The 26,892-nt window shown below is 35.3% G+C and overlaps 1 protein-coding gene across 14 annotated transcripts in view; it reads left to right on the top strand.

The window, feature by feature from the left end:
* Nucleotides 1-26,892, top strand: part of NFIB (nuclear factor I B) — a 241,872-nt gene that overhangs the window by 188,420 nt on the left and 26,560 nt on the right. For 4 of the 14 annotated variants that reach the window (XM_030919688.1, XM_030919685.1, XM_010354679.2 and 1 more), the window contains exons 7-8: nucleotides 9,795-9,929; nucleotides 14,872-15,056. In XM_030919688.1, the coding sequence (XP_030775548.1) occupies nucleotides 9,795-9,929; nucleotides 14,872-15,056 (320 nt within the window). Of the gene's footprint in view, nucleotides 1-9,794; nucleotides 9,930-14,871; nucleotides 15,057-19,328; nucleotides 19,495-22,552; nucleotides 22,636-26,892 lie in introns of all 14 variants that reach the window. The other 10 variants (XM_030919681.1, XM_010354676.2, XM_010354673.2 and 7 more) reach the window with 5 other exon arrangements.

Below are 26,892 nucleotides of genomic sequence, written 5' to 3'. Positions count from 1 at the left end.
AACATGGCAGCTAATTATTTTTTGAATCATCTGGCATCATCATCAAACTACTGTAGTGGGATTACATCCATATGTCTTGTCATAACATTCAGAGCTTTTTGTTAACTTGGAGTGTGTGGGAAGGACTTGTTCACATTTGCCACACAATCATAAAATTTTACATCTAGAGGAGTCCTTAGACACAGATATTTAGGTACTCTTTTTCTTCACTCTGTTTTCAAAAGACATTGTTTTGCCTGTAGCCAACTAAATTGCAAATGTTACATTTAAGCATTTCATTTTACAGTTTTGCAACATCCAGTACCTAAACTAATATGAAGCTTTCCTTCTTGCCGTGTAATGTTGGACACATAACAGGATTCAGTATTGTTAACCCACCTTTGGAAATTATTTATAATATTCTGTGGAGCTACAGGCAGCAGTTTTCCCAAAAATATGTGTTTTACAATTTTTACAGTAAAAGTAATAGTTACTTGTGGGGAATTTAAAAAAAAACTGTCAAATATGAAGAAGAAAATAAAAATCACCTGTAATCTCATCATAAAAAGATAACTTCTGTTAATATTTGACTGTAAATATGCTAGCCTGTTTTTCTATGTATTTTTTCCACATTTCAGTGCATTCTGTTTCTATGAACGTATTTTTGCAGTAAATTGAGCTTATATGATATATGCTATTTTTTAAGTTTTTTTGTGTTTATAATCTAATGGCATTTTACCATATCCTTCAATTTCCTTTTTTTTTTTTTTTTTCCTGTAACAGAGTCTTGCCCTGTCACCCAGGCTGGAGTACAGTGGCACAATCTTGGCTCACTGCAACCTCCACCTCCCTGGTTCAAGCAACTCTTCCTGCCCTAACCTCCCCAGTAGCTGGTATTACAGGTGCACACCACCATGGCCGGCTAATTTTTGTATTTTTAGTAGAGACAGGGATTCGCCATGTTGGCCAGCTGGTCTCGAACTCCTGACCTCAGGTGACTTGATCCATCCGCCTAGGCCTCCCATAGTGCTGGGATCACAGGCATGAGCCACCCCGTCCAGTCTTCCACTTTGTAACAAGTATATAATATGCCATACTTTGGCTACACCATAAAATTTTAAATATCTACTTTGCTCATGAATATTTAGTTTTGAAGTTTTTATATTATAAAGAGAGATACAGTGAACATCATTGCATGTAACTCTGTACCTAATCTGATTAGGTGATTCTTGTCTAGTTCTTTTCACTGACCCCAGTCCTTAGCATACTGCCTGGCATGAAGTCACCAAGTAGAAGTTCAATGAAATTTTGCTACAGGAATAAATACATTCCTACTGTAGAATTACTAAGTTAAATCTTATGTCAATGTCTAAGGCTGTTGGTAAATATTGGCTTAGATCTTATCAATTTACATTCCCTAGAGCAGTGCCTGAGTGGCTTAACTCCGTTGTTATAAGCTGTAATAATTTCAGTGTAGCGCATGGCTCTATAAACAATTTTGAAGCATGTCTTCTGATAGAAATTTGTAGAGCATTCTTTATGTCCCTGTGACTTTACCCATGCACCTCTTTTTTATCATTTATATGTCATTTAAACCATCAAGGAACACACCATGTATCTTCTCCCTGTGAGCCAGGATAGCTCCGTTTGTGAAGAAAATGGAGAAATTGAGAGGGTATTGTACAAAGGATTGTACAAAGCTTTCAAGTAAAGGCAGAGCCTACTTGGTCTCTCTTTCCTTTCTTCCTCCTCCAGGACACACTCTGTCACCCATTATCAGTCCTTTACTTTTTAGGTAAAACCTGTTAAAGTAAGGATTGCTGTCATTCTCTACACGGAGATCCTTAGAAATAAATACATCAAAGCTTTGGGCTGGGATCTTAAGTATCTGGCAGGCTAGATGCTGCCCCAATCTGGCCTTAATAGTTGTCTTATTCTACATGACACTCATACAGTTATAAATAACCTGGACACTTTCCTCTCCTCAACACTGTTTATCCCAAGGCAAAAACAGAGGCTGAGAAATTGTGATCTTTTTTTCAGTTGGCAATCATCTTCTCTGCCTTCTCCTTGTCCTCTGGGAACAGAGCCCAAACTCTTTCCTTGTCTCAGGACTGACTCTGGATTTGTGGCCTGAAGTAAAAATGTCAGATTTCAGCTACAAAACTCATCCCACACACTTGATTTGGTAGCCTCTCATTTACTACCTTATTTATTTTAAAGAACATTATTATTTTATGCAGATGGTTCATTTCTTTTTCATGTTGTCTTCCAGCTTCTGCCCAACATTTTAATGGAAAGCAGAAATATCCCAGTTAAGCTAAAGCTCATTTTTCACTTTCAGTGCTGTATTGCTTGACAGAGTTTCAGTGGAGTGATGGATGTGTTGATCACCTTTGCCTTCACCCAACAATGAATTTGGTCTCTGAAGAGGTTTTCAATATTCCAAGTTTTTGTATATCTATAAAACTATTTTTAAAAAAACCTATGAAAGTCAAATACTTTCAAAAGTCCAAAAATTGAAGAACTTTGAAAATTATGAGGGTGTATCAACTTGATGAAACTTGTCACTATAATGTAATCTTGTCAAATCCCAGCCATTGGATTGTCTCTAAGCTAAGTGTCCTTATGTAGGCTCTTTCAAACTCCTCTGGTCAGTATCATACCAGAGGGTCAAAGTTAACAGAAGTTTTATAACTGTTTTCAATACACTCTGAGTTTTCTTTTGCCAAAAAAAAAAAGACGACAACGACAAAGAAAAAAAGGAAGAAAGGAAAAAAGAAGACCGTGTGCAATGAATCAAGCCAATAATCTCAACACTTTCAAAGGCCAAAGCGGGAGATCTCGTGAGATTAGGAGACTAGACCAGCCTGGGCAATATAGCCAGACCTTGTCCCTACTAAAAATTTAAAAATTAGCTGGGTGTGATTGTGTGCCCATAGTCCTAGCTACTTGGGAGGCTGAGAAGGGAGGATCGCTTGAAACCAGGAGTTTGAGGCTGCAGTGAGCCACGATTGTGCCACCGCAGCCTGGGCAACAGACTGAGACTTTGTCTCTAAAATAATTAAATAAATAAGTGAACTTTGCAAAATAATAAAAGATAGAAAGGAAAAAGAGGAATGCTGTAAATTGTTCAGCAACTTGATAATGTGAAAAATGAAGATAATTAGATATTTTTAACAATGATTATAGCTTTATAAGCACTTCGCAATAAGACAAACCTTAACATTAAATACCGGAGAATAAAATTAGCCAGGAAACGGTGACTTGTATCTATAGGGTTCATTTAGACTTGTTACAAGTTACAAGTATGACATGTAAATAAGGAAGACAACTTAGAAATATGTAAAAGAATTGGACTTTTAAAACATTTTGAAGCAATTTGCTTCTTTGTTAACCAGATGGAAATAGGACTATTCTATCCTAGAAACAGGCCTAAACCCTAGGACTGGCACAGTTAATACATTTTAATTTAGTGATATGGTATGCTGAAAATAATAGCTTCCAGAAATTCAAGAATTCTTATGTGTTCTTGCATAATTAATTTGAAATTGTTAAAAATTGTGTTACTATAGGGAAGAAAAGAAATTTTTCAAAAAAGAAAATTATATGTTTTCTATGTAGGCTTTAGAAGTCTGATTTGTAACCTTAATCTACTCGAGCATATTGGAAAAGCTAACATATTGCTCTACTATATGTGAAAAAGGAGCAGGTGTCCCAGACAGGCAGGTGTTAAGGTGGCTGTTTGAGCTTGCCCTAGATCACTAGTTGACTTCAGTGAAGTTCTACTAACAGGTGGCTAACTGATTGGAGTGCCATGTGACATTTATCCCGGGAGCGACTTGGATGACAGGCTGCTACAGACTGAGGAAGGGGTCTTTGCTTTGATGAAGAAATTGCCAAAACTCATGTCTCATTAGTGTTTCCTAAGGTTCTTTGGAAGTGAACAACAGTTTAATTAAGGGCTGACGTAAACACGTTTCTGCACACTTTCCCTGCAGCATTTTATCACATTAGAATTGATCAAAATTGTTGCCTTGGGCTGACTTGAACAGATATACATCTGGAGCACCATTTGTGCAAGCTGCCGATGAGTCGAGTACATACGCTGTGTTTCACAGCAACTCTCTTCCTTTGTAGATGAAATTACCTTGTTGGGAGATGAGTTGATCTAACTCTTTATTTGCTTAAGCCCTTATCTCTTTGAAGTGATGCTGTGAAATAAATGACACATCAAGGCCCAGGAGGTATATATGCTACAGTGCCAAAAATATGTATAGTATGGTCAGGAAAAATCGTGATAATTTGATTTTGCAAAATACTTATTTAAAGGGATGCTTAAGAATAAATGAACCAACTTTATCAGTAGCCTACTTGAACTTTTTTCTTACATGGTGATCTTTTATTACATATTCAACTACACGATGAGTTTCTACAGTCATAACTAATTTTCCAGTTATAAATGTAAACATGGGTGTACACACTGAAGAATAACACCATCAATGTGAGTCTTTTTAAAAAAATTATTCTCTCTAATCTGTCATTAAGAAGAATTATTTCTGCAATCCAATATTATTATGATTGCAATTATTTAATGCATTTTTGTCTGTAATTTCTGCCCTCTCTACTAAAGCATCACCAAGACAGGAACCAAGTGGTTTTGTTTAGCATCTTGATGCTTAGCCATAGTTCTTCACACTTATTGGAATCTCAGTGATTGATTTTCTTTTCTCTTTGCTTTATAGTCAGCTACTTCTCATCTGGTGATATTTATTCATGGAACATGAATTTTAAGATATACTGGCTATGGTTATTTTTCTCATCCTGCACTACTAGTCATCACTTCATAATACAGTTTCTTTCACATGCAAGAGATTCTAAAATAAGCTGCCTAGACACAGTGCCTGCTTTACCTCTTCTTTCTTTCATTTCTACTTTTTTTTCATTCTCTTCCCAAGTAGCATATTCTTCCAGCCTCTACATCTTTTTGTGTTTTTGATAAAAGCATGTTCCTTAGGAGGTAAGCCATTAGTCAACTTTTTAAAAAAAGTATGTTCAGTGGATACAAGTAAATAACAATGAAAAATCCATCAAGTAATATAAGATACAAACAAAAGATCATTAATGAAATCTAGAACTCAGGGTTTTCCAAGAGAGATTACTTAAGGAGAAAATAAGTTTGTTCTATGGGTGGAATAAGGAGAGTGGAAATGCCTCATTTTCTAGTTCAAGGGAATGTCATAGACCAGAGATGGCACAGAATTAAAAACATATTTCTTCTGCTCCTAAAGGAAGCCATAAGAAAATTAGCTTCACTAAAGTTTAAATAAAATGGAATAACAAATAAAAAGAGCTATTTAAAAATGTGATACTGTGGTAGATCTTGCAATGAGAAAGATACTGTTTGAAGGATACAATGCCAGCTGCTGGTTTTTATAAAGTGCCATGGTGAGGAAGGCCTGGAGGAGACTAGGAAGAAAATTTTTGGTCTAACCAGGTACAAGTGAAAAGGGCGGTGAGAACAGAAAAAAGAATCAATTTTTTGGAAAGTTTTTTCTTCTAAAATCGATTGATAAATTATTACTTTCTAAATCAAATTTAAATTGTTTTGTCTGATTTCAAGCCATCACTGGCCTCTAATTCTTCCTCATCAACTACTGAGCAACTCCTGCCTCCCTTCCACCAATAGAAACATCAGCTAATCCTTTGCCTATCATCTTGCATCTCTTCAGTTTCTTTATTTTATGTATTATTCAACTTATTCATTATTATGTATGCATTATTATTCAAGTTATATAGTTATGCATTACTCAACTTTATTATTATTCAACTTATTTTCAACTTAAACTTTTTATGTATTATTCTTCCTGCTTGAGGGATAGTAGATTGTGAAAAGCGTGGCATTTTTTTTTTTCACAGAAAGGTCACTTTAAGGTATCTCTTCTATATATTCATTCGTCAAACTTTTTTTATGGCATGTGAGCACATTAAACATAGAAACAATATCATTGTTCACCTTGGCATGAGTCTTTTAGATTGTAGACATTCAAAATAAAATTAAAATTAAAATAATACTAGTTTGGTTCATGATTAAAATGTAATAGCTAGAAACTGTATCCTTACATTTTCCCCAGATAATTGATCTTTTATATCCCCTTCTAGTCTAGAGAGGGTTTTTTTTTTTTTTTTTTTTGAGAGGGGATTCACTTTTGTATCTTCCTAAGCTCTTAGCATAGTGCCTTCTGCGTGCTGTGTAGCAGTATATTTTTATAAATAGGCCAAGAATTAATTTCATTTAATCAGAAAACAAAGGCAATTAAACCTATATTCTGATACTACCGTTCTTCACCTGTTTGTAAAGCAAATCCTTTCAGTTTGGTTAGTAAACCTTCCCACTCTTGTATTTACTATTATAAGTTACTTTTGTTGTTTAAGGAAGGAGTTTGTGGTTCCTTTTGCAGCTTGAACAGCAGATTTTATTCTGTTTCTTCTGTGTTGGTCTGTATAATCAATCCTCTATGAAGGTACCACTATTATTAGGTGCATGCCCAAAAAAGAATTGAAAAAATAAGTGGACCCATAATAATTACAATGAAAAGCAAGTGTGTCATTCTGGCTAAGAAGATACAAACGGTTTGCTTCTTAAAATTTATATAATTTACATTAAAAATTACATAATCATCTTCGACTTCTATATAAACACCCTTGATTTATGTGCCCTTTACAAAAGGAGACCCATGAATTTGACTGAGTTTAATGAAAAGTCTGATATCGTTACAGTAGTTTCAATTGCCTTAATTGATCCTCTTCTCCAGAAACGACATACCTAGAATGACACTGTTCTGTTTCTCAAGCTGTGGTCACATTAATTTTTTTTTTTTTTTGGACAGAATTTTGCTCTTGTCACCCAGGCTGGAGTGCAATGACACTATCTGGGTAGGCAACACCTGCCTCCAAGGTTCAAGCAATTCTCCTGCCTCAGCCTCTCCAGTAGCTGGGATTACAGGTGCCCACCACCACACCCAGCTAATTTTTGTATTTTTAGTGGAAATGGAGTTTCACCATGTTGGCCAGGCTGGTCTCAAACTCCTGACCTCAGGCGATCCACCCGCCTCGGCCTCCCAAAGTGTTGGGATTACAGGCGTGAGCCACTGCACCTGGCCTAAATTATTTTAAAATGATGTATAGTTATGCTTTATTATTTATTCTATGGAACTTTTAGAAACTGATTTACCCATTTACATTTTACTTGAAATTTAGACACAGGTAAAGCAGAAGAGTGTCAATAAAAAGTTCCCAGTTTCTTTTTCTAACAGTCAATTTTAAATTGAAAATTTGGAATGGAAAGTTATTGCATAATCTGTAACAAAAAAGACAAAATAGAGGTTCTTTCCACTTCTAATACTGTATGTCTATGATTTTACATCCATTAGTTAAAAGTCTATATTTGTAGTATTACCTTTTGAAATCACATAGCTCTTAAACAAAACTAAGTATTATTTTTGGCATCTTGAAGATAGCTGAAATGAACTTTCTTTGTCTATTTTTTAAGCCGTGGTTTAAAATTTTTTTCTTTTTTTTTTATAGTGGCATTAATTGCTGTGGTTTTATGAACAATTTATTTCTGTTTTTTTTTTTTGAAAAAGAAATAGTGAAATGGTTCTCTGACTCACCAAAGTTCTGATAGATTCACGACAGCCAGTTAGTCACAAATTGTAGCTTACAGCTACAAATACGCCTGGCATTTTTTGTAGACTGTGATGTCTACTGCCTTTACAGTGGTATATTCATCCTTTAAATGCCACCGTACTGAAAAATGCATATTTAATTTTATGACTGCCTTTACCAGAATTTTTCAAATGGTAAAATGTAGTGATAATTAGTTTCTTATATTAATAGTACCATAAGGTCTTTTTCTCATTTCAAAAAAACTTAAAAGTGCAAATTGTGTACATTTTGATGTGTAATACAGTTTTGTTTTTTTTTCTTTTAATAAAGATTTATTTTCTTTTAGAGATACATGCTGAAATACTGAGAAGCAAAATTGTATGATATCTGGGATTTGCTTCAAAGTACCACAGGGAAAGAAAGTGTAGATAGGGATAAAGATGAAATAAGATTTGTTATGAGTTGATCATTGCCGAAGTTGGGTTATCGGTACATGAGGATTCATTACAATTCTGTCTACTTGTGAGTACAGTTAACATTTTTCATAATAAAATACAAATTTTATAGCTCATATCATTTTTATAACATTTTACTATAAGTTGATAAACTTTCATTCAAGTCAACATAACTCAAGATGTTAAAAGCAAGGCACATCTCTAAACTCCCTATTTATTCCAACAAACTGCATGGTATAGTCTCTTAGTCAACTAAGATGATAACAGTCTACATCACTTAATAATTTAATTGAGTGAATCCTGTTAAAATATTTATTGCATTAGCTCTATCATGATTCTTATTTCAAGCTCTCATGATCTATCTTTTGGCAGTATTAAATATTAATGAAATGAATGAATGAAAGAAGCCTGAAATCTCTGAATTATTTTCCTATCACAGCACCTTTTGCAATTCCTTCTTACTTGTCCATATCGCCTCACTAGATTTTAAGCTTTAAAGGAGCCGAAAGTGAGTCCAGTTCACCACTGTGTCCCAGGCTAGTACAGTGTGTGGCATAAATTCGGTCTTGAACAAGTATTTATGGAATGAATGTATTCATGAATCTGTCTTCTAAAGTGGTCTTCATGATTTCTGTCTCTGTTTTGGCCAGTCCACCCTCCATGTGGTTTCTGGGGGGATTGCTCTAAGCTGTCATTGTGATCATGTTTCGCCCATCTATGGCGTTTCTCCCATGAGGGTAAGCATTCAGATGTTTGTACAGGAAGCTGGAGACCCAGCAGCCTGTGGGACCTGCCAGAGGCTTGCTCCTCTTCTTCATCTTTCACCACTCCACACACTGTTTACTTGTGTATTTTATGCCATCTTTTTTTTCTGAGCATTTCCTCTCTGAGAATGTCATCCCCATTCACATTTTGAAAATGGTGCCAATGGGAAATACCTTCCTCATCCTGGGGAGACTGAGATGATCTCTGTCCTGTACATCGTAGCTGGGGATATAGCAGCAAATGCTCTCAACATACATTGTACCTCTCAACTGTTCACAACCATTTTCTTCTCATCATTTTCCTCCTCACCAACAGTGAGCATCCCTAGAGCAGGAATTACTTTTAATTTCTTTAACATCTTCATTATCGCGGGCCAATAGAGAAACCCAGTAAACATTTGCAGAATGAGCAAATTAAGAAATGTATTTTTTGCTAACCAATTGAATGAGTTTTCCATAAAAGCTGTGAAATCAGTGATATTGTGACCAACATACCTGAAGGTTGTTTTTCACATTTGCACCAGTTGTCCTCTGTTTTCACAGTGTACTCACCAGATCGAAAGACAATCTTCTGAATCGTATAAATTTAAGAATGAAATGCTGAGGTAAAGAAGGCCTTTGTGTGAACCAAGGGGCTAAAGGAAACAAGACTTTGGGGTTTTTTTTTTTAGAAGTTTAAGATTTATTTAGTAATGGGAATAAGTCTGATGATAATTTTAATGAAGGCTTCTGCTAGCTTCCGTGGAGATTGAACGAATATTTCAGAGCTCCAATATAGCTGGATCGTTGACATTCAGAATATATTTTATAGAAGAGCCAAAGTATGAGAATACTAAAATGTTGGAAGATGAGATCTCTCATTATGTTGACATGAACCTTAGAGCTTAAGAAGGTCATAGAGCTTTGGGTTTTTCTCTGTTTCTCGCAGATATGTCTTCTCCAACTACTATGAAGAAGCCTGAAAAGCCATTGTTCAGCTCTGCATCTCCACAGGATTCTTCCCCAAGACTGAGCACTTTCCCCCAGCACCACCATCCCGGAATACCTGGAGTTGCACACAGTGGTGAGGAGTTTCAAGCATAGAGGAGAAGCCTCCTTCTTGTCTGTAGGGCCCAAACCCTTAGGGATGGAGCAAAAGTTTATAAATATAGCTATGGCAAGCATATTTTCTCAACCCAAATGGGGAGGAGCACAATCCGATCAAATATTTTTTCTTCTCGATTTATGAGAAAAGATTTTCTCCGGGTGCAGTGGCTCACACCTGTAATCCCAGCACTTTGGGAGGCCGAGGTGGGCGATTCACGAGGTCAGGAGTTCAAGACCAGCCTGACCAATATGGTGAAACCCTGTCTCTACTAAAAATACAAAAATTAGCCTGGCATGGTGGTGTGTGCCTGTAATCCCAGCTACTCAGGAAGCTGAGGCAGAAGAATCACTTGAACCCAGGAGGCAAAGGTTGCAGTGAGCTGAGATCACACCACTGCACTCCAGCCTGAGCGACAGAGCGAGACTCCATCTCAAAAAAAATAAATAAATAAGATTTTCAAAGTCTTACAAGTAAATAATATTTATAATATGTATTTTTAAATTGCCTTTATCAAAAAGATTGTTATCAGAAGAATGTGGAAAATATGTGTACATAGCTGTCTTTATTATAGCTTCAGGATTGGTCCTGATATTTTACTAAGGAAAAAATGGAATTTCAGTTATGTTGCTGAGTTTAGAGTATTTCTAAAGGCATTAAGATACAAGGCACTATTTCTGTGGATGTTATTTTCTACATATAAATCGATATTTATCTATTTGAGAGTAATCAGAGAATAAAGGTACTTTTCTTTGACAATTGTTTCATATGCCCAAGTCCTTTGGGCTAGTACACTTGATATTGTGTCTCATATCTTAATTTAAGTAGAAAAATGAATCCAATATTTGACATTTGTACTTTAACCAACAGTTAATATCAAATCTTTCAAAAATTAAAAATGAGATACTGCTAATAATTAACACTATATACTTTTTACCTATTACTCTTAATTCCTAGAGAGGAGTAGACTGCATTTTAGGTAGGAAAAGTTATATATATATATATATTTATATATATATGTTAATAGTGAAACTGTTATTGGTTAAAATTTATAGTTAGGCACTTCCTCATCCTTCTAACTAATCAAATCTGGTTTTTAAATCTTTATGCAAACAGTGTAACATATTTTAAAATAAAGTCCTTATTAGCTTTGGTTTGTAAGTATATGTTGATATTTATTGGTGCTATACTTAAAAAATGCATGGCCTTTATTGCTATCATTGAAAAATTATGAAATTGAGAGAGGACTATACAACTTAAATGTGGTGTAAGAACTTTTGCATTTATTACCTATACCATTGAGATAGGTAAAAAAAATCAATAACTGTTTCATAGGTTTGTAATATTGAATATTTGGACAAAATTAACTGAGAAGTCAAATCACCCATTTGTTATGACACCTGATAAAAATATTCTTATTTCTAACATGTGAAAAAAAGTAGGCAGTATATTTTTATATAATGAAACAGGAGAGACCTAGATGAGCCCTCCATCTTGTTCCTTCACCCGGTATTTGTTTTGTATCTGTATATTAGGACCTGTGGTAGGCATCTTGTTCACAAAAGATCTTTTCTGCCCTTAAAGAGTTCAGGATATAGTGGGGAGAGAATGGGGCCACGTCATTGGCTGGGCATCTAATCTGAACATGACTAGATAACCTGAAGAAGGATTAGATAACCTGAAGAAGTGTGATGGCAAAGTTCACCACAAGAAGGAACAATAAACTAGGAAGAAGAGGGGCAACCTGGGAGGCAGAGGGACATAGTAGGAGGAAGAAGGGCAACATGGGAGGCATAGGGGCAAACTAGGAGGAAGAGGAGCAAGCTGGGAGGCAGAGAGGCTAACTAGGAGGAAAAGGGGCAAACTGGGAGGCAGACGGGCAAACTGGGAGGCAGAGGCAACGGCATCTATCAGTGCATTAGAGGCCATTGCAGCAGGGAACTGCCATATAGCCAAGGATCCACAGATCTCTTCTTCTGGCCAGAGATGAGGCCAAAGAAGTGATCCAGGACTCGGTCCCAGAGCACATGAGGTTGTGTGTACTGAAAAAGCTGTTGGGATTTTATTCTAGAAGCAGTAGGAAGCCATTGAAATACTTTTAGCAGAGAAGTTACATGATTGTAATGGTATTTTTAAAAAGTCATTCACATAGCACTGTAAAGGATGTATTGGAAGGAGCAAGACTGAAGGAAAGAAGACAAGTAATAAGGCTTTGCAATAATGTATGCAAGGAATACACATATGTGGGTATGTATTCTTTCATAATAAAGGAAAACTTTTTTTGTCTTGTATTTTGCTTTTCTTATTTTTTTTCTTTTTCTATTTTTTTTTTTTTTTTTTTTTTTTTTGAGACAGGGTCTTACTCTGTCACCCAGGTTGGAGTGCAGTGGCGTGATCTTGGCTCACTGCAACCTCTGCCTCCCAGGTTCAAGCAATTCTCTTGCCTCGGCCTCCTGAGTAACTGGGATTATAGGCAGTCACCACCACACCCAGCTAATTTTTGTATATTTTTAGTAGAGATGGGGTTTCACCGTGTTGGCCAGGCTGATCTCGAACTTCTGACCTCAAGTGATCCACTCCACCCACCTTGACCTCCCACAGTGCTGGGATTACAGCCATGAGTCTCCATGCCTGGCCTGCTTTTCTTATTTTTAAAGGACTAGAATGGCTTTTATGGAAAAGGTAGTCATTTTTACTCTCAGTTTCAAATACGACATTTTACCCGGTTATATCAGGCCACCTACAGCTCATGCAAGCACCATGTCAGGTTGCCCATAGATTTGAGTTCAGATTTGATTTCTGCAATTTCAGTTGAAAAGAGATCTCCTCCAGAACTGTTAAGGCCAAATTAATCTCAAAACCTAAAGGACCCAAGATGGAACTATGTTTATATCTTTCCAGGGTTTGTGTACAGATGTGAGCAAAAATCATGGTTAAAATGAGCTGAGATTAAGAGCAATTAGACACTAAGTAAAAGATGCCCAATTTTTGTTAGATGTTTGTATTTCCTTAAATGATACTTTCAAATGGATATACTTCTTAAATAAAGTAATACTTCAGTAAAGAGTTTTGTTTTAAGAAATATGTATTTGTTCTCTGAAATGCATACATTTGATGGAGGATGCTGAAACTTCAGTATGTAGGAAGATTGCATGGGAACTTATTTAAAACATACATTTTGGTGCCTCACCCCTAGAGGTCCTGATCCCCTAGGTCTGTGTGTAGACCAAGGGATCTGTATTGTAAGAGCAATACAGACAATTCTCAGAAACAGTGCCCTGGTGGACATTCACAGAACAAAGTTGTGACTATAAAATTGAACTTATATTTCTTCTATTATATACATTCTTAATTTCTTGTATTTTCTGAAAAAGTTTTTTTTGGGAGAGGTAAGCAATACATCCCACAAACAGGTCCCCCTACCTACAACCCACGTAGTTTGAAAGTTGGAGATAAATCATTCCAGGCGATTTCCCTTTATAGGTTATGGTTAGAATTTATTTTTTTCATATTCTTTGTTGTCTCATAAAACATTAGACATTTATCATTTATAATTTCCTATCATTTGAATTGGGAAATATTAAATGGAAAGACATTTACTCTTCACTTCTGTATATATTTGTTGGTAATTTTAATTTGTATTTCTATGATTATTTCTCTCAACATTATAGAGATAATGATCACATGATTATACTCTTTCCCCATCTTTCAAACTTAAGATTTATATTTCAAAAACTGAACAATAAATTATAAGAATACTAATGTTGAAAAGTTATAGTAAAATTGAACATTGTCCACATTGCATGTGTTTTATATAATATTTCCCTTTATAAAAATATTATAAAATATGTGATTTATGGGTAAAGTGATATACTTACCTATGTGAAAGTTTAAATTTTCAGTGATATGTGTTTTATTCTTGGTTTTACATTAGCAATATCTTTTAAACAACATATAGTAGAAGTTAAAGTAGAAAGAAAAATAGTCGCAGAATAGAGCTCTTTTGGTTTTGAAAGAAACATTTTCATTAGGAGAGTTTCCAGCTCTATGTTTCAATGAGCATTTCTACTATGACCAGACAATTATAAATGACATGAGATGATGTTGTATTAGTTATTGTCTTTCCTTCTAAACAACTGTCAAGTAGGATGTATAGGGAAATGATTTATTTGAAATTGAATTTCACTTTTTAAGTTTGGCAGAAAATTTGTGGGTCTTTTGCCCTCTACTTAATGCTGTGAATTGCTCTGGATTTACAAGACAAATTGTTTTTTGTTTGTTTGTTTGAGACAGAGTCTTATTCTGTCGCCAGGTTGGAGTGCAGTGGTGCGATCTCAGCTCCCTGCAATCTCTGTCTCCTGGATTCAAGTGATTCTCCTGCCTTAAGCTCCCAAGTAGCTGGGATTACAGGCACCCACCACCATGCTCGGCTAATTTTTATATTTTCAGTAGAGATGGGGTTTTGCCATGTTGGTCAGGCTGGTCTCGAACTCCTGACCTCAGGTGATCCACCCGCCTCGGCCACCCAAAGTGCTGGTATTACAGGTGTGAGGTACTGCGCCCGGCCTAAAGATTTTATAATCAAAGAATATGTTTTCAATGGGATATAAACGCTCAAAGAAGTGTTTTATCAAGTATTGATGTAACCTATAAAAGAGAAACTTATTTTGTAACCACTCACAGAGCTAGGAAGCAAGATTGTTCATTTTCTAGAGTGATGTTTTGTCTCTGTGTAGTTAGCAGTACTGGTATTGAGAATAAAAGTGAAGAAGTAACTGTTGTTTTAGGAGAGCTTGGTTACATCATGGCGACAAAAATGAATGGTTACCAGTTTTGTAGTTTCACAGCATTCTTTAGGATCAGAATGGACCAATAAGTTAACCAGCTGACGAGTCAATCTTTCCTTTTCTGTCTTCTGCAGTCATCTCAACTCGAACTCCACCTCCACCCTCACCGTTGCCATTTCCAACACAAGCTATCCTTCCTCCAGCCCCATCAAGCTACTTTTCTCATCCAACAATCAGATATCCTCCTCACCTGAATCCTCAGGATACTCTGAAGAACTATGTACCTTCGTATGACCCATCCAGTCCACAAACTAGCCAGGTAAAAATAAGAGAGAAAATAAGATTAGCACCTAAGGGAGATGGGACAGGTCTAATTCTGAGACACAAAGGTTAGTCAGACAGTGTGTCTGGCAGAACGTCAAACCTTGAAATCCATCTTCAGGAAGTTGCTTGGTGACTCAGTAAGTTTTTATTTAAAGGTGGCTGAATGACAGGTAGGAAGTGTGTTGCCCCAAAGGGTAAATTTGTGAAGATGGTTTAATGTTTTTGGATTTTCATTGACTAAAGGGAAAGTTTATGCAGAAAGTACATTGACAGGAAAGCTCTGGGCTGGAGTTCACACCTCTGAAATACCTGGTTTGACACAGAGACAATGTGCTTATTTCAGGCAGGAGTAAGGTATGTGCTAAAATAAACACACACAAAAGAACTTACAGTTGTATTTATAGACCAACTATTAGGTATTAAAATAAGCTTTGGTAATGTAAACATTTTCAGTGTTTGATGACTACTTGAATATTCTTTGTAGAGACATGACTTACATTTAATAATGAGTGACATTACTAGAAGCGTCTTTCTTTTTTTTTTTTTTTTTTTTGTAAACATTGTGCAGTGGTTTTTGGGATTCATTGTGTAAGTGTAGTGACTCATGAGCGTTTCTCACTCCCCTAGACATGCGGTTTCTTCTACCGAGAGGTTACTTCATCGCGATTTGGTATATAAGCATTTTCCACAATCAAGTAGACAGTCTTTGTACCAGACCTGGGGCTATCGATAATTGTAATATCTAAAACATGTAATTTTGTTATTATGATCTAGTATTTAGCTTTGCTGCTTTACCTCTAAGACTCCTGTCCACTCCTTATTATACCTTTTAATACTTTGCAGATTTTTCACAAACATTCTATCATTACTACAGTGGAACACTTCCTAAAATGCTAGTAAATAGTGTGTGTCTATCAATTTATAATTAGCAAAGAAAGGGGAGAAAAAAATCCCTTTGGTCTTAATTTGTTAAAATGAAACAAAATGGTCCTTTCTGAACTTTTAATTTAGAATAACAACATATCCAGGACCCCTTTGGGTTACTTAAAAAGTTATCATTACTTTTAGTTTGACTAAGACATTAAACTCAATATTGAATTTTGAATTTGAAGTTAAAATTACTATTTGTATTTTAGAAGAAAATGTTAAAATGTTGTAGCACTTTTCATGACTGCAGTACTAAAGACAGCTAAGTAAAAGAGTGGGATCTTAGTATATCGTTTAGAAATAAAATTTGTTGTCAGCACATGGATTCAGAAGTCTCAGTTCCATAGAGCATTTTGCTAGACTCAGCTGGGAACAGTGCACACAAGGTCTGATTTTAATTTGTGTAGAATTTCCATGAATAACAAAGTCTAATTAAGACATCCATTAAAAGTCCTTAACGTTAATTCAGTGTGGAAAATCTTAGAGTTCCATTGGATTTTTTTTTTTAACTGATGTCTTAATTAGGCACTGTTAGGGGAAAAATTATGCAAATTAAAATCAGGCCCTTAGTGTTACACGTTTCTTTAATTATTCATTGCTTGTTTTACGTATATTTCAATTTCTTTATAAGTTAAGAGGGCATATTAGGTGATAATCTGCCTATATTGTTCTCAGTTTTTCTTCACTTTTCAAGATACATATCACCTTCTAAGAGAAGCATATTACTCTCACCTCAAAAAAAAAAAAAAAAAAAAAAAAAAAACCAGCAACAAAAAAACTCTCAGGATTTTGTATAATAGGAACCATGTGTAAGGTAGAATAATCCTTTCCTAATGCTGTTAGCTTCACCTTCAGACCAGACATCTCTCTTTTCTATCTACAGTATGAAAGTTCCATCTGTTAACAGCCTTAAAAGATAGAAATTTTTAGTGTAGCTTTGTCTATTTGAGCCAGTAGAAAACTGAGGAGAAAATAGCCCTCAATTCTTCTGACCCTGAGTTTTAGGAAAGTTGTTTGCATTGGCTTGAGAATTCTTTCTTTGTCACCTTTATTCTTTTCAAATGAGAGAAGTGTCTATTAGTTCATGTTGTTCAATTCCAGTAGATGAAGTTTGTAGAAGGGGCAGGATAGGATGATATATTTGGTGGCAGCATTTCCTTGAAATTATTGTCATTCTGCTTTTGTTCCAGGTAGGTATTTCAAACTGTTTTGGTGAACACTGTATATAGAAGCATTTTTACTATTGAATGTACCACCAATGATAAAATGAGACCTGTGATCTTTCTTGAGTAGGATGTTTAAAGCACTTATTTCCAATGTTCAGATAACCAGAAATGGATGGTCTGCTGTAGAAACAAACTACTTTTTCCCTTTGAAAGGAAAAATGGGTTTTTGTAGTTAACTACAGATTTTTTTTAAGGAACAGTATATTTGCTTTGATTTTTAACTCCAACTCAAAACCAATTAATTTGCATTTCAAAATAGAATTCTTGGTATTTACCGTTTTAGCTCTAGAAATGGAAAAAAATCAGTATTCCTTCACCATTCACCTCTAGTCAGCCATTGCTTCCCAGTATTCTCCAGCGCTGCACTGATTTTGATTTTTTTTTCTTTTTCTTTTTCTTTTTTTTTTTTTTAGTAGAGACGGGGTTTCACCGTGTTAGCCAGGATGGTCTCGATCTCCTGACCTCGTGATCCGCCCGTCTCGGCCTCCCAAAGTGCTGGGATTACAGGCTTGAGCCACCGCGCCCGGCCGATTTTGATTTTTAAGATAAGCAACTGAGATGCCTTTTCCTCCCCACAGCAATTTTGAGATAAATTGCATTACTGCTGCACCAATTATAGTGAGACAGTCATGCTATTCAATGGAATATTTTGAATAAAATTAGTTTAAAGATGTAACTCTCCCATAGGTTTCCATATTGGAAAACTCTGGTCAATTTTCCTGACATCAAGTTAAATACTTAAAATTACCCATGATGAATAGTCAGGATATTCAAGAAGTCCATTTTCTTTATAGAATAAATAATGTGGCCTCTGAGGAGCCTCACCGAACACTTAGTTCATGTCTGTAAGTCACAATATTTAAGTGTTATTAGCTCTTCATCATTTTCTCTAAATAAATGTCTACTTGTAATTTATGTGCAGATGTTTAGATAAATATTCTGCTTCATTATTATTATTATTATTTTTGCCTTTAACAGTTCAGATTATAAAGACTATATACTTGCTGAGAATAGCCTCCCAGCAAATTGTGATGAACACCATGCAGTGGAGAATTCCAACATGGGTATAATAAAAAAAAAAATAACATTCTCTGTCTAGAAAAATGTATTCCACTATTTCTTCAAAGAGTGTATCCTTAGGATTTTGTTTCCTACCACGGAAACTATTTTTGTGCCCAGGGGCTAAAACTCAGATAATAATATCTTTTCTGTCATTGCCCAGGGGATTTTCTCAGTTAATTCCCACAAATGTCAACAATAAATGTTTTGTGTAACTCTCCATGCACCACCGTGGATGGAAGAGTAACTCAAATAACAATGCTCATTTGCTTGTCCTCTGCTTCCCCTCAGTACAGTTTAATTTACTTTGGAAATCTTTTATTTGTAGGTGTAAGGACAAACCTAGGTCAGCATTTTATATCATTGTATGACCTCTGAAAGTTCAGATGCTTTAAATCTCATTCTGTCTTCTTGTATTAGTAATCATCAAAAGTTGACTGTAGATCCCGGAATCTAAACTGCCTAATGTGTGCGTCTGAGCACACCTGTGTGTGAGAGAGCTAGAGTTTTGTATGCAGGAGAATGACTCTTGACTGTAAATGATGAAGATTCCAGAATTCGACGTGTTTGATCTCCTAGATATTTTTGTGTCCTTTGTTTCAGTGATATCATCATGTAGGTGAAAACTGTATTCTAAAAGCCAAAACTGACTCACTGTAGAAAATGAGGAGCGGAGAATAAGGAATCACTGGGTTCCAACTCTAGCTAGTTCAGTAAGGAATTCCAGTTTAGCCTTTGAGCTAAGCATTTAAAACTGCACTTGAGTTTCCTGGCCTACTACATGAAGGGATCAAGTCTACTTGGCTCTCAGGGGTGCTATAAAGAGGAATTAACCTATACCATGACGTGCTTTGAAGATGAAAACCTTTGAAATGCTGCTGCTCCTTATTACTACCAACCATTGACCGGCCTCTCCAACTCCAACTCGAGAGGGCCTGTGTGGCGCCTATGTGCAGTGTGCTGGATCCACACAGTCGTGTGTGCTGAGTGGACTTGTTGGACAAGATGACTGCCTTTTGGATTGCTTCACCCGGCATTCTGTTTTTGTTTTGTAGCCTAACAGCAGTGGTCAAGTAGTAGGGAAAGTGCCTGGCCATTTCACTCCTGTCTTGGCACCCTCTCCCCATCCCAGTGCAGTGCGACCTGTGACCCTGAGCATGACAGATACTAAACCCATCACTACATCCACTGAAGGTGAGGCAGCTTCACCTACAGCAACCAGTAAGTATTTCTGTAGGAAATGAGAAATGTCCATCAAAGGCACCATTGGATGTCTGATCCAAGGTGGAAAACACAGCAATTTTTCCAGCTACCCGACCAGATGGAGATTTCTCATTTAAGTGGAGCCAGCAGGCATGGATGTGGCCCTGCTATCACAGGCTCTCTCTTCTCAAATTCCAGTCAGTGAATCATATTTGAAAAGGGAGAAGCTCATTTGTTTAAGTGAACAGCTGTAACAAAAATAATAAGTCATGCCTGCTTGTTCAAGGTATACATTGAAATTGCACTGAGTAACATAACGCAGAATACAAAGTTTTCCTATCACCCAAAGAGAGATTAGATAATTCCTATTTATTGGAGCATTCCTATAGAAATCAAGCCCCTTCACAAAGCAGATGGATTCAATGCCTCTGTAAGGTAATTGCATGTTTACATCATTGTAGGTTATGTCATTGTTAAAAACAGTCACATAATGTTGGGAACAGATGAGAACATTTCAAACCTTAGTATTAGGCACATGTAAGCTACCTGTACTTTCATTATCTCCAAGCTTTTTTTTTTTTTAAACCTTTTGATTATTTCACCTATCATGGTACATCAAATACTGTGCTTTTTAGTGTGGACATAACATTTAAATGTCAGAGATTTAGCCAGTGAACCTTCCTAACACATACTAGCAAGCCACATCTTTCCTTTGTTTTTTGATGTAAAATACTCGGAAGTATAGAAGAAATTAATTTTGAGGTGGTTTCACCCAACTGTCAGCTTCTTAGTACTGGAGATGGAATGTACAAATTGGTGAAGTAGAATGGATAAAGCTATGGAATTGGTGGAATTAGCATGCACCTCACCAATTATATAGATACCTTAAATTCAAACATTTTATTTTTCTTTCTTAGAGCAAGAAAATCCCCTGATCTTGAAATTTCCGTGTGAATCAGAGAGAATCAGAGGCATGCACCACTGGCTCTTTCTCAGCCATTGGAAAGATGCTCTTTTTTTTTTTTAAATGGTTTCTGAAAGACTACGAAGGAACCCTATAAGAAAAACGGATAATACTTTGTACAGTGAATTCAGCATTTCTTTCTTAAAATTCATGAGTCCCGTAAATTAATAAGTTCCTATAGGCTTGTAATACCCATCAGTAATTCTTAATGCTTAGAACACTTCCCTGAATGCACAGATGGATGCGACCCAGTCAGGAAAATCTAAAAATTATTTTGTTCTAAAAGTTTGCTATGTGCATTACAGTCACCAAAACACTAAGTACTAATTTTAAAAGTGGATGTCTTGACATCTTTGAGCAAGCAATGTCAGCAATTTAAATAAAAGCACATAGAAAACAGATTTTTTTTAAGTAGTTGAAAGATTATCACAGGATAAATGATCAAAACCAAGTTTTAGAAACTCTGATGCCTACTCTTATGAAGTTATTAATAGAAGAGATTCAGGAGAGGATCAGACCCAAATGATCACAGCTCACTTATGGGAGTACCCTCAGCCTGTTTGTTAATGAATTGTTTTTATACTTACATACAGGTTGTTCAAAAAGGGATCTGATTTGACTAGTAAAATTACAAAATATTCAAAAGGAATATCTTGGTTGTATAAAGATGGCTGCATCAGTCCATTTTCCACTCCTACATAAAAGAAACATAGTGAGTAGTTTTTCTTTCCTATAAACAAGCTTGTAGCTCCAGCTTCCTAGGCACCACCAGTAATAAAAGGCTGATCATTGAATTGATTCAGTAGTATGGTTAAAGAAAACACAGAAGCCAAGGAAAGCTCTTCCTCATAGTTGAAAAGAAAAAGCAGCATAGATTTGGTGCTCTTCTGTAAGGGTGAGGCTCCTCTCCGGCTGTCTGTGAGGTGTGGTGAATTCCAGAGACTTGGAGCTTGAGTAGGGATCCCTGGTTGCTGATGACTGCCTTGCATGGCCCCTTATTCAGGAGCAATTAAAATATGAATTGTGAGCATCTTCACTGTTTTTAAAAAGACCTAAAAAAGCTTCCATGGATCAAATTCTGCAGTCCTTTAAATGAACAAGGCAGAATTAATATATTGGTTTTAGAAAGCCAGCCCATTTAAAATGAAGCCTGGATTCTTCATTAATCTGGTGGTTTTAAACCAAACAGTGTAGCTTTCTTCACAACAATAAAGGTAATATATGGTAATATGGAGCAGTGGGATTGCCTAGTTCTGGGACGATACCTTACTCCTTTCCTTGTGAAAAATAACAAAAGTCTTTAGGAGTAGCTCCCTATTCATTTTTTTTGTGTGTATGTATGTGAAAAATTTACTCTCTACCAAAAAGCAAAAAGCAATTGTACAAAAAGTACTTGCAAATGAGACTCTAACAATGTAAGGAATAGTCACCATATATACTTACTACCTAGTGGCCAACTATTTAAAGGGTGCATCAGCTTCCTTCCTGGATCAATTACAAGAAATTGATTTTTGTATTTGTGCTAATGGGAAGTATTTTTTTTGAAAACATTCCTGTCAGACTGGAGGCCATTTTCACAAGTAAAATACCGAGCTAATTCATTCTACATGATATAGGCTCCTCCTTCATGATAGTAAGATTTGATTTCCTTTTTAGCAAGACTTTTAAGTAAGACATTTTCCATCCCATATCATTAAGCACATCTGCTTAAATTCCATCATTAAAAACTGTCACTTTTTCCTGGCGGACTTTCAGTCTGCTTTACGTTTAGAATCATATACCATCATTGATTATTTCATATTAGACAACTAATATCTGGTGAAAAAGTACAGCAGGACAGTTACTAGAGCATGTAAGTGTGAGACACCCACACTGAAGTATGAGATCTGCTTTACTGGATAGATTTTTTAGGGGGAATAAACTAGTTGATTTGAAGTCAATTATTATTTCTTTTCTATCACTTGGTATTTACTTAGACAAAAGAGAAGAGAAATGAAGACACTTTTTTTTTTTGGTTGCAAATCCCACTTCTCTGGGTTTCTTATACATGGACAGGGTGTTCGTTCTGATAGTTCACAATTTTTATCTTTGTTTTTGTTCTTCCTTAATCAGCCTACACAGCCTCAGGCACATCTCAAGCCAATCGATATGTGGGACTAAGCCCAAGAGACCCATCCTTCCTACATCAGCAACAGGTGGGCAAGTTTCACCCAGGTGTGATGGTGTAGCCACGCTTTCGCTTCCGTGCTTCTCCATGTTGCCTCTCAGATCCGGACTCAGAAGGGGGCTCCCGGGGCTTCTGAGACCAAAACTGATCATTTCATTTCCCAGAATTTTTTCTCATTGATCCTTTGTTTCTCACCTCTTTGAGCAGAGTTTCTCAAATTGGCTCATAACCTTTTCCATCTCTGTAGCATATATTGATAACATCCATGAGTAATAGTGTTTCAGCCAAAGTGTATTTTTCTCAGTCTCATTGGCTATTGAGAACTTCCTAGACTATAGCTTTCAAAGACAAAAACTGCAAACTGTTTTAAAAGCCAACTAGAATAGAAGCAGTATATAATTCGAGTTTTTGAGTGATTTTGTATTTTCCAGATGTTTTGCTCTTCACATTTGTATTTTAGTCCAAGATGATGAGTTATGAAGCTAAAATCTCAGGCGACACTTCATTCCTATTTTAATAGCTTTAAATTGGTTTACTGATTTCAGTTGTGATAAAACACTTTTTTTGGTTCTGCTTTCTTACATCATTTATGTTCCTAGTAGCATTTTAAATTTCACATCTCATTAATGCTGTAAATTTAATGCAAATGAAGTGTTTACCCAAACTGTGAAAATATACAGCCAGGATTAATGGTGGCTTATAAACAGATCAACCACAGTCAAAAGCATGGACCATACCAGTGTAGAAATCCCACAGTTCTAGTTACAGGATAACAGAAATAATTCTAAACAGTTCCGAATTTAAATATATTTTATGATGCATATGTTTGCTGCTCTCAAGTTTTGATAGCAGAGCAGTTTGAAATTAACAGTATGCAAAATATTACATAGGGGAAAATTAGGCTATAATAAATAATAAAGAGCTGGTGTTAACTAACTTGCTCTATATTTATCAATTCCCTGTGCATATATGAGTTTTTGTATAGGTAGTAAGATACTTTTGCCCACTTTGTTCTAGATCTGTTCACCTCACATACCCTTGTTGTGGCCTACCTCAACTCTGGTTGGTGTAGAGTTCTCAAGTCCTTTCCAGTTGCAGCCCAAGGGGGCAGACTGCATATTAAAGGTCACCACATGCAGAGCTCAGAGAAAATCATAAAGATGATAGCTTATTCAGGATACTTGATGTTTTTCCAGGTTTAAAAAAAGCAAAACAAAATAAACCAAAAGAGTGAGAACTAACTGAAAACATCTGTACACAGTTATGAAAATACCAAATAATAATTAGTGGTTTTGCCAGCCATTGGCTTTTCAACATAATTCTCTGGAATGTTGCTTTTTTTTTCCACCTCTAAAATTGCTATAATATGACATGAGTTATAATTACTATAATATGGTTCTATTTGACAAATGTATGTGTCCATTGTATTTTTTAAAAAACATATGCAGGATGTATAGGTTTAGAAACTTGTTCTTTTAAAAATCATTACATATATTCTCAGGAATATTTTTCTCATGGGACTTGCATTATTCTTTATGACACATCTCTAATTTCCAGTTAATTTTTAATTCATAAAACATGCCTCTATTATTTAAACCTTTAACCCCGAATACTAGTTAGAATACTCTAACCAATTCCATGTATTTGGAGGCAGCCTTCCTCCTCCACTACCCTACCTATGGCAGCTTTAATTTTCTTATCCCTTATGATAAATGTTGAAACCTCATGTAATTATGATTACAAAAGTCCATTAATATAAGAGTTACTTATATTAACTGTATTTTCACATCAAGAAAACTTAACAAGCATCATGAAAATATGAATTTTAATGTAGATAGCATTCTGGCACATGATATATTTTAAAAACCATGAGTTCTAGAACTATAAACTATTTTAAAATCAAAGAAGACAGCCACTTATTTAAGTGGACAACATTGAATCAAGACCACTTACAATATGAATACCTTTTGTTCAGTCAACTATGGTTAATACTTATGGAATACATGATATATATTAATCCTTGGAAGCAAAAAAAAAACCCATATGTTCTTTATAGCTAAAAATGTTAAATACCATGTGGACAGATAATTTGTCCTCTATATGTAATGAAAGAGTTAGTGCTTTTTAATTGAAGAAGCCCATATATGCTTTATTTTATAATGAACTCCAGCTTTGAGGCATGCAGAAAATACCTATAAATGCATTTCTTGCTATAGATGTATAGTAGTAAACTAAGGCTAGAGCCAAAAGCCTGTTCATTTTAGCTTTTCAAATTTTAAAAGAATTATAGAAATGAAGTTTTATGTTTACTATCCAGGAATAAAGAGATAGAAATAGTTTAAATGACTTCAGCAAAGATTATTCTTTCCTTCAGTAGAAATGAGATTGATTTACTGTGTCCTTTCATTACTTTGCAAAGATTTAAAAGAGACTACTCTTCTAGAGGCAGTTTCTCAATGCATTTGGTTTAAAGCGCTCAATGATGAATGAAAAGGAAAATCAAGGGGTACATGAAATAAAGGTAATCAATCATGTTATATTAGCTAGAAGAAATTCAAAATTAGAAGGGCAGTGCTTTAGTCTGAGAGGCTTCTTTTAAACATTCCCTATAGCCTTTAATATACATGACCCTTTAAGAATAAATATCGTCACCAGGTACATTCTTCAGTTCATGGTGGCTGCTTTGTAAAGATTTATCCTTTTAGATTATGAAAATACTGATGTGTAGTTTTGAATGTTGTTTTTTTCTTAGAAAAGAACTTTAATACAGCCTAAATAAATTAGAGTTAATGATAAATTTAAAGTGGTTGTGTAATTTTGACTATTTTATAAATAATCTTTCCACAAGATGATACTACAGTGGAGTTTCCAATATGGTCATTTTCTAGCATTATCTAGCATTGATAAGCATACTAGCATTATCAAATTAAGATGAAAAGCTTTATAATGTTAAAACAAACCCTGTACTTCACCTGTAAGAGTAATACATTCATATTGTCAAATCTGAATACTAAAAGTATACACTTTTATATAATTTATTTGGTACACAGACAATTGTTATTAGTAATTATACATCTTTCTGCTCCTTTTTATAATAATTATTGCTGATGACATTGGTTGCTAACTGCTTGGGAATACTAGTTTATTCTGACTGGAAGGAAGTTCACCTATCATTGAAAATAGATCTCATTTGAATCTAAAAATAAATTCACATAGTCGTGAAGACTATTTCAAAAAGGTTCATGTAAACCAGTTGATAATCTGCCATTAAAAATAATCCTCTCTAATCAGTCATAACAGTTAGCACCATACCAGCTGATCAGTATTTGACTTTAGACTTTTTTCTTTATCTCTTAACACAATCTTGAATCCTTTTCAAGTCTAGAAGTAGTCTGTCTTTGGGATTATTGGCTTAGTTATTGCATTTACTATTGGCATGGGGGAAATCTTAAAATCAGAACTTCAACTAGAGCTTCATTCTTCTTTTCTATTGGAAGATGGTTTTGGTGGCTTGAAGAACTCATGGGTCCTGCTTTGGCAAACTGAACTCATTAGTCTCTGCTGAGAAATGTCTTTTTATGGTTTGGAACATTTTCAGAAATGTGGAACACTCCCCCCTCCCATGACTTAACTTCATAGAAGTTTAGTAAAATATGGTATATCCTTTTCTCTCTCATACGTTATAATTCATGAACACATTGTGCAAATTCATTATGATAGGAAATGAAGGAACCACATTTCCCAAATTTTATCTCCCTGAGAAAATGGGAACTATCAATCAGAGTGTTGGATGTTGCTTAGAAAATATAGAAATTATTTTATAATTCAGTCTAACAATTTTAGCATGGATGAATAATATGAGACAACTTACTTGAATTAGCACCAGTTTCTTATCTGGTCAACCTCATAGTGAGTTGCTAATTTCAGGCCTCCTTCCTTTGCTTTCATAGAAAGTTTGGTAGTATTAATACAAGACAATCTGGCTAATTTGATTATCACCATTACATTTGAGTCTAAGGTCATAATAAGAGCCTAAATTATTACTGTTGTACATCAACATATATTTAAAAATCTCATTGTAAGTTGGAAATAAAAGTTTGCAGCTAAGAAGCTTCTTGTTTAGAAATAAAATTTCACCATTCGAACAAGCCATTAAAGTACGTATTAATTTTTGATGTATATTTGAGATTTCAATTGAATAGGAGCTCACTTTTGCCTTCCCTAAGTGAGACAATAAAGTCAAGTAAAGTCTAGTTTATAAGAAATCAGTCTTATTTTCATAATC

Source organism: Rhinopithecus roxellana, chromosome 16, assembly GCF_007565055.1.
Source record: "Rhinopithecus roxellana isolate Shanxi Qingling chromosome 16, ASM756505v1, whole genome shotgun sequence".
NCBI lineage: Eukaryota > Metazoa > Chordata > Mammalia > Primates > Cercopithecidae > Rhinopithecus > Rhinopithecus roxellana.
Note: the sequence above shows the minus strand (reverse complement) of the source record. Positions and strands in the feature narration are given on the sequence as shown.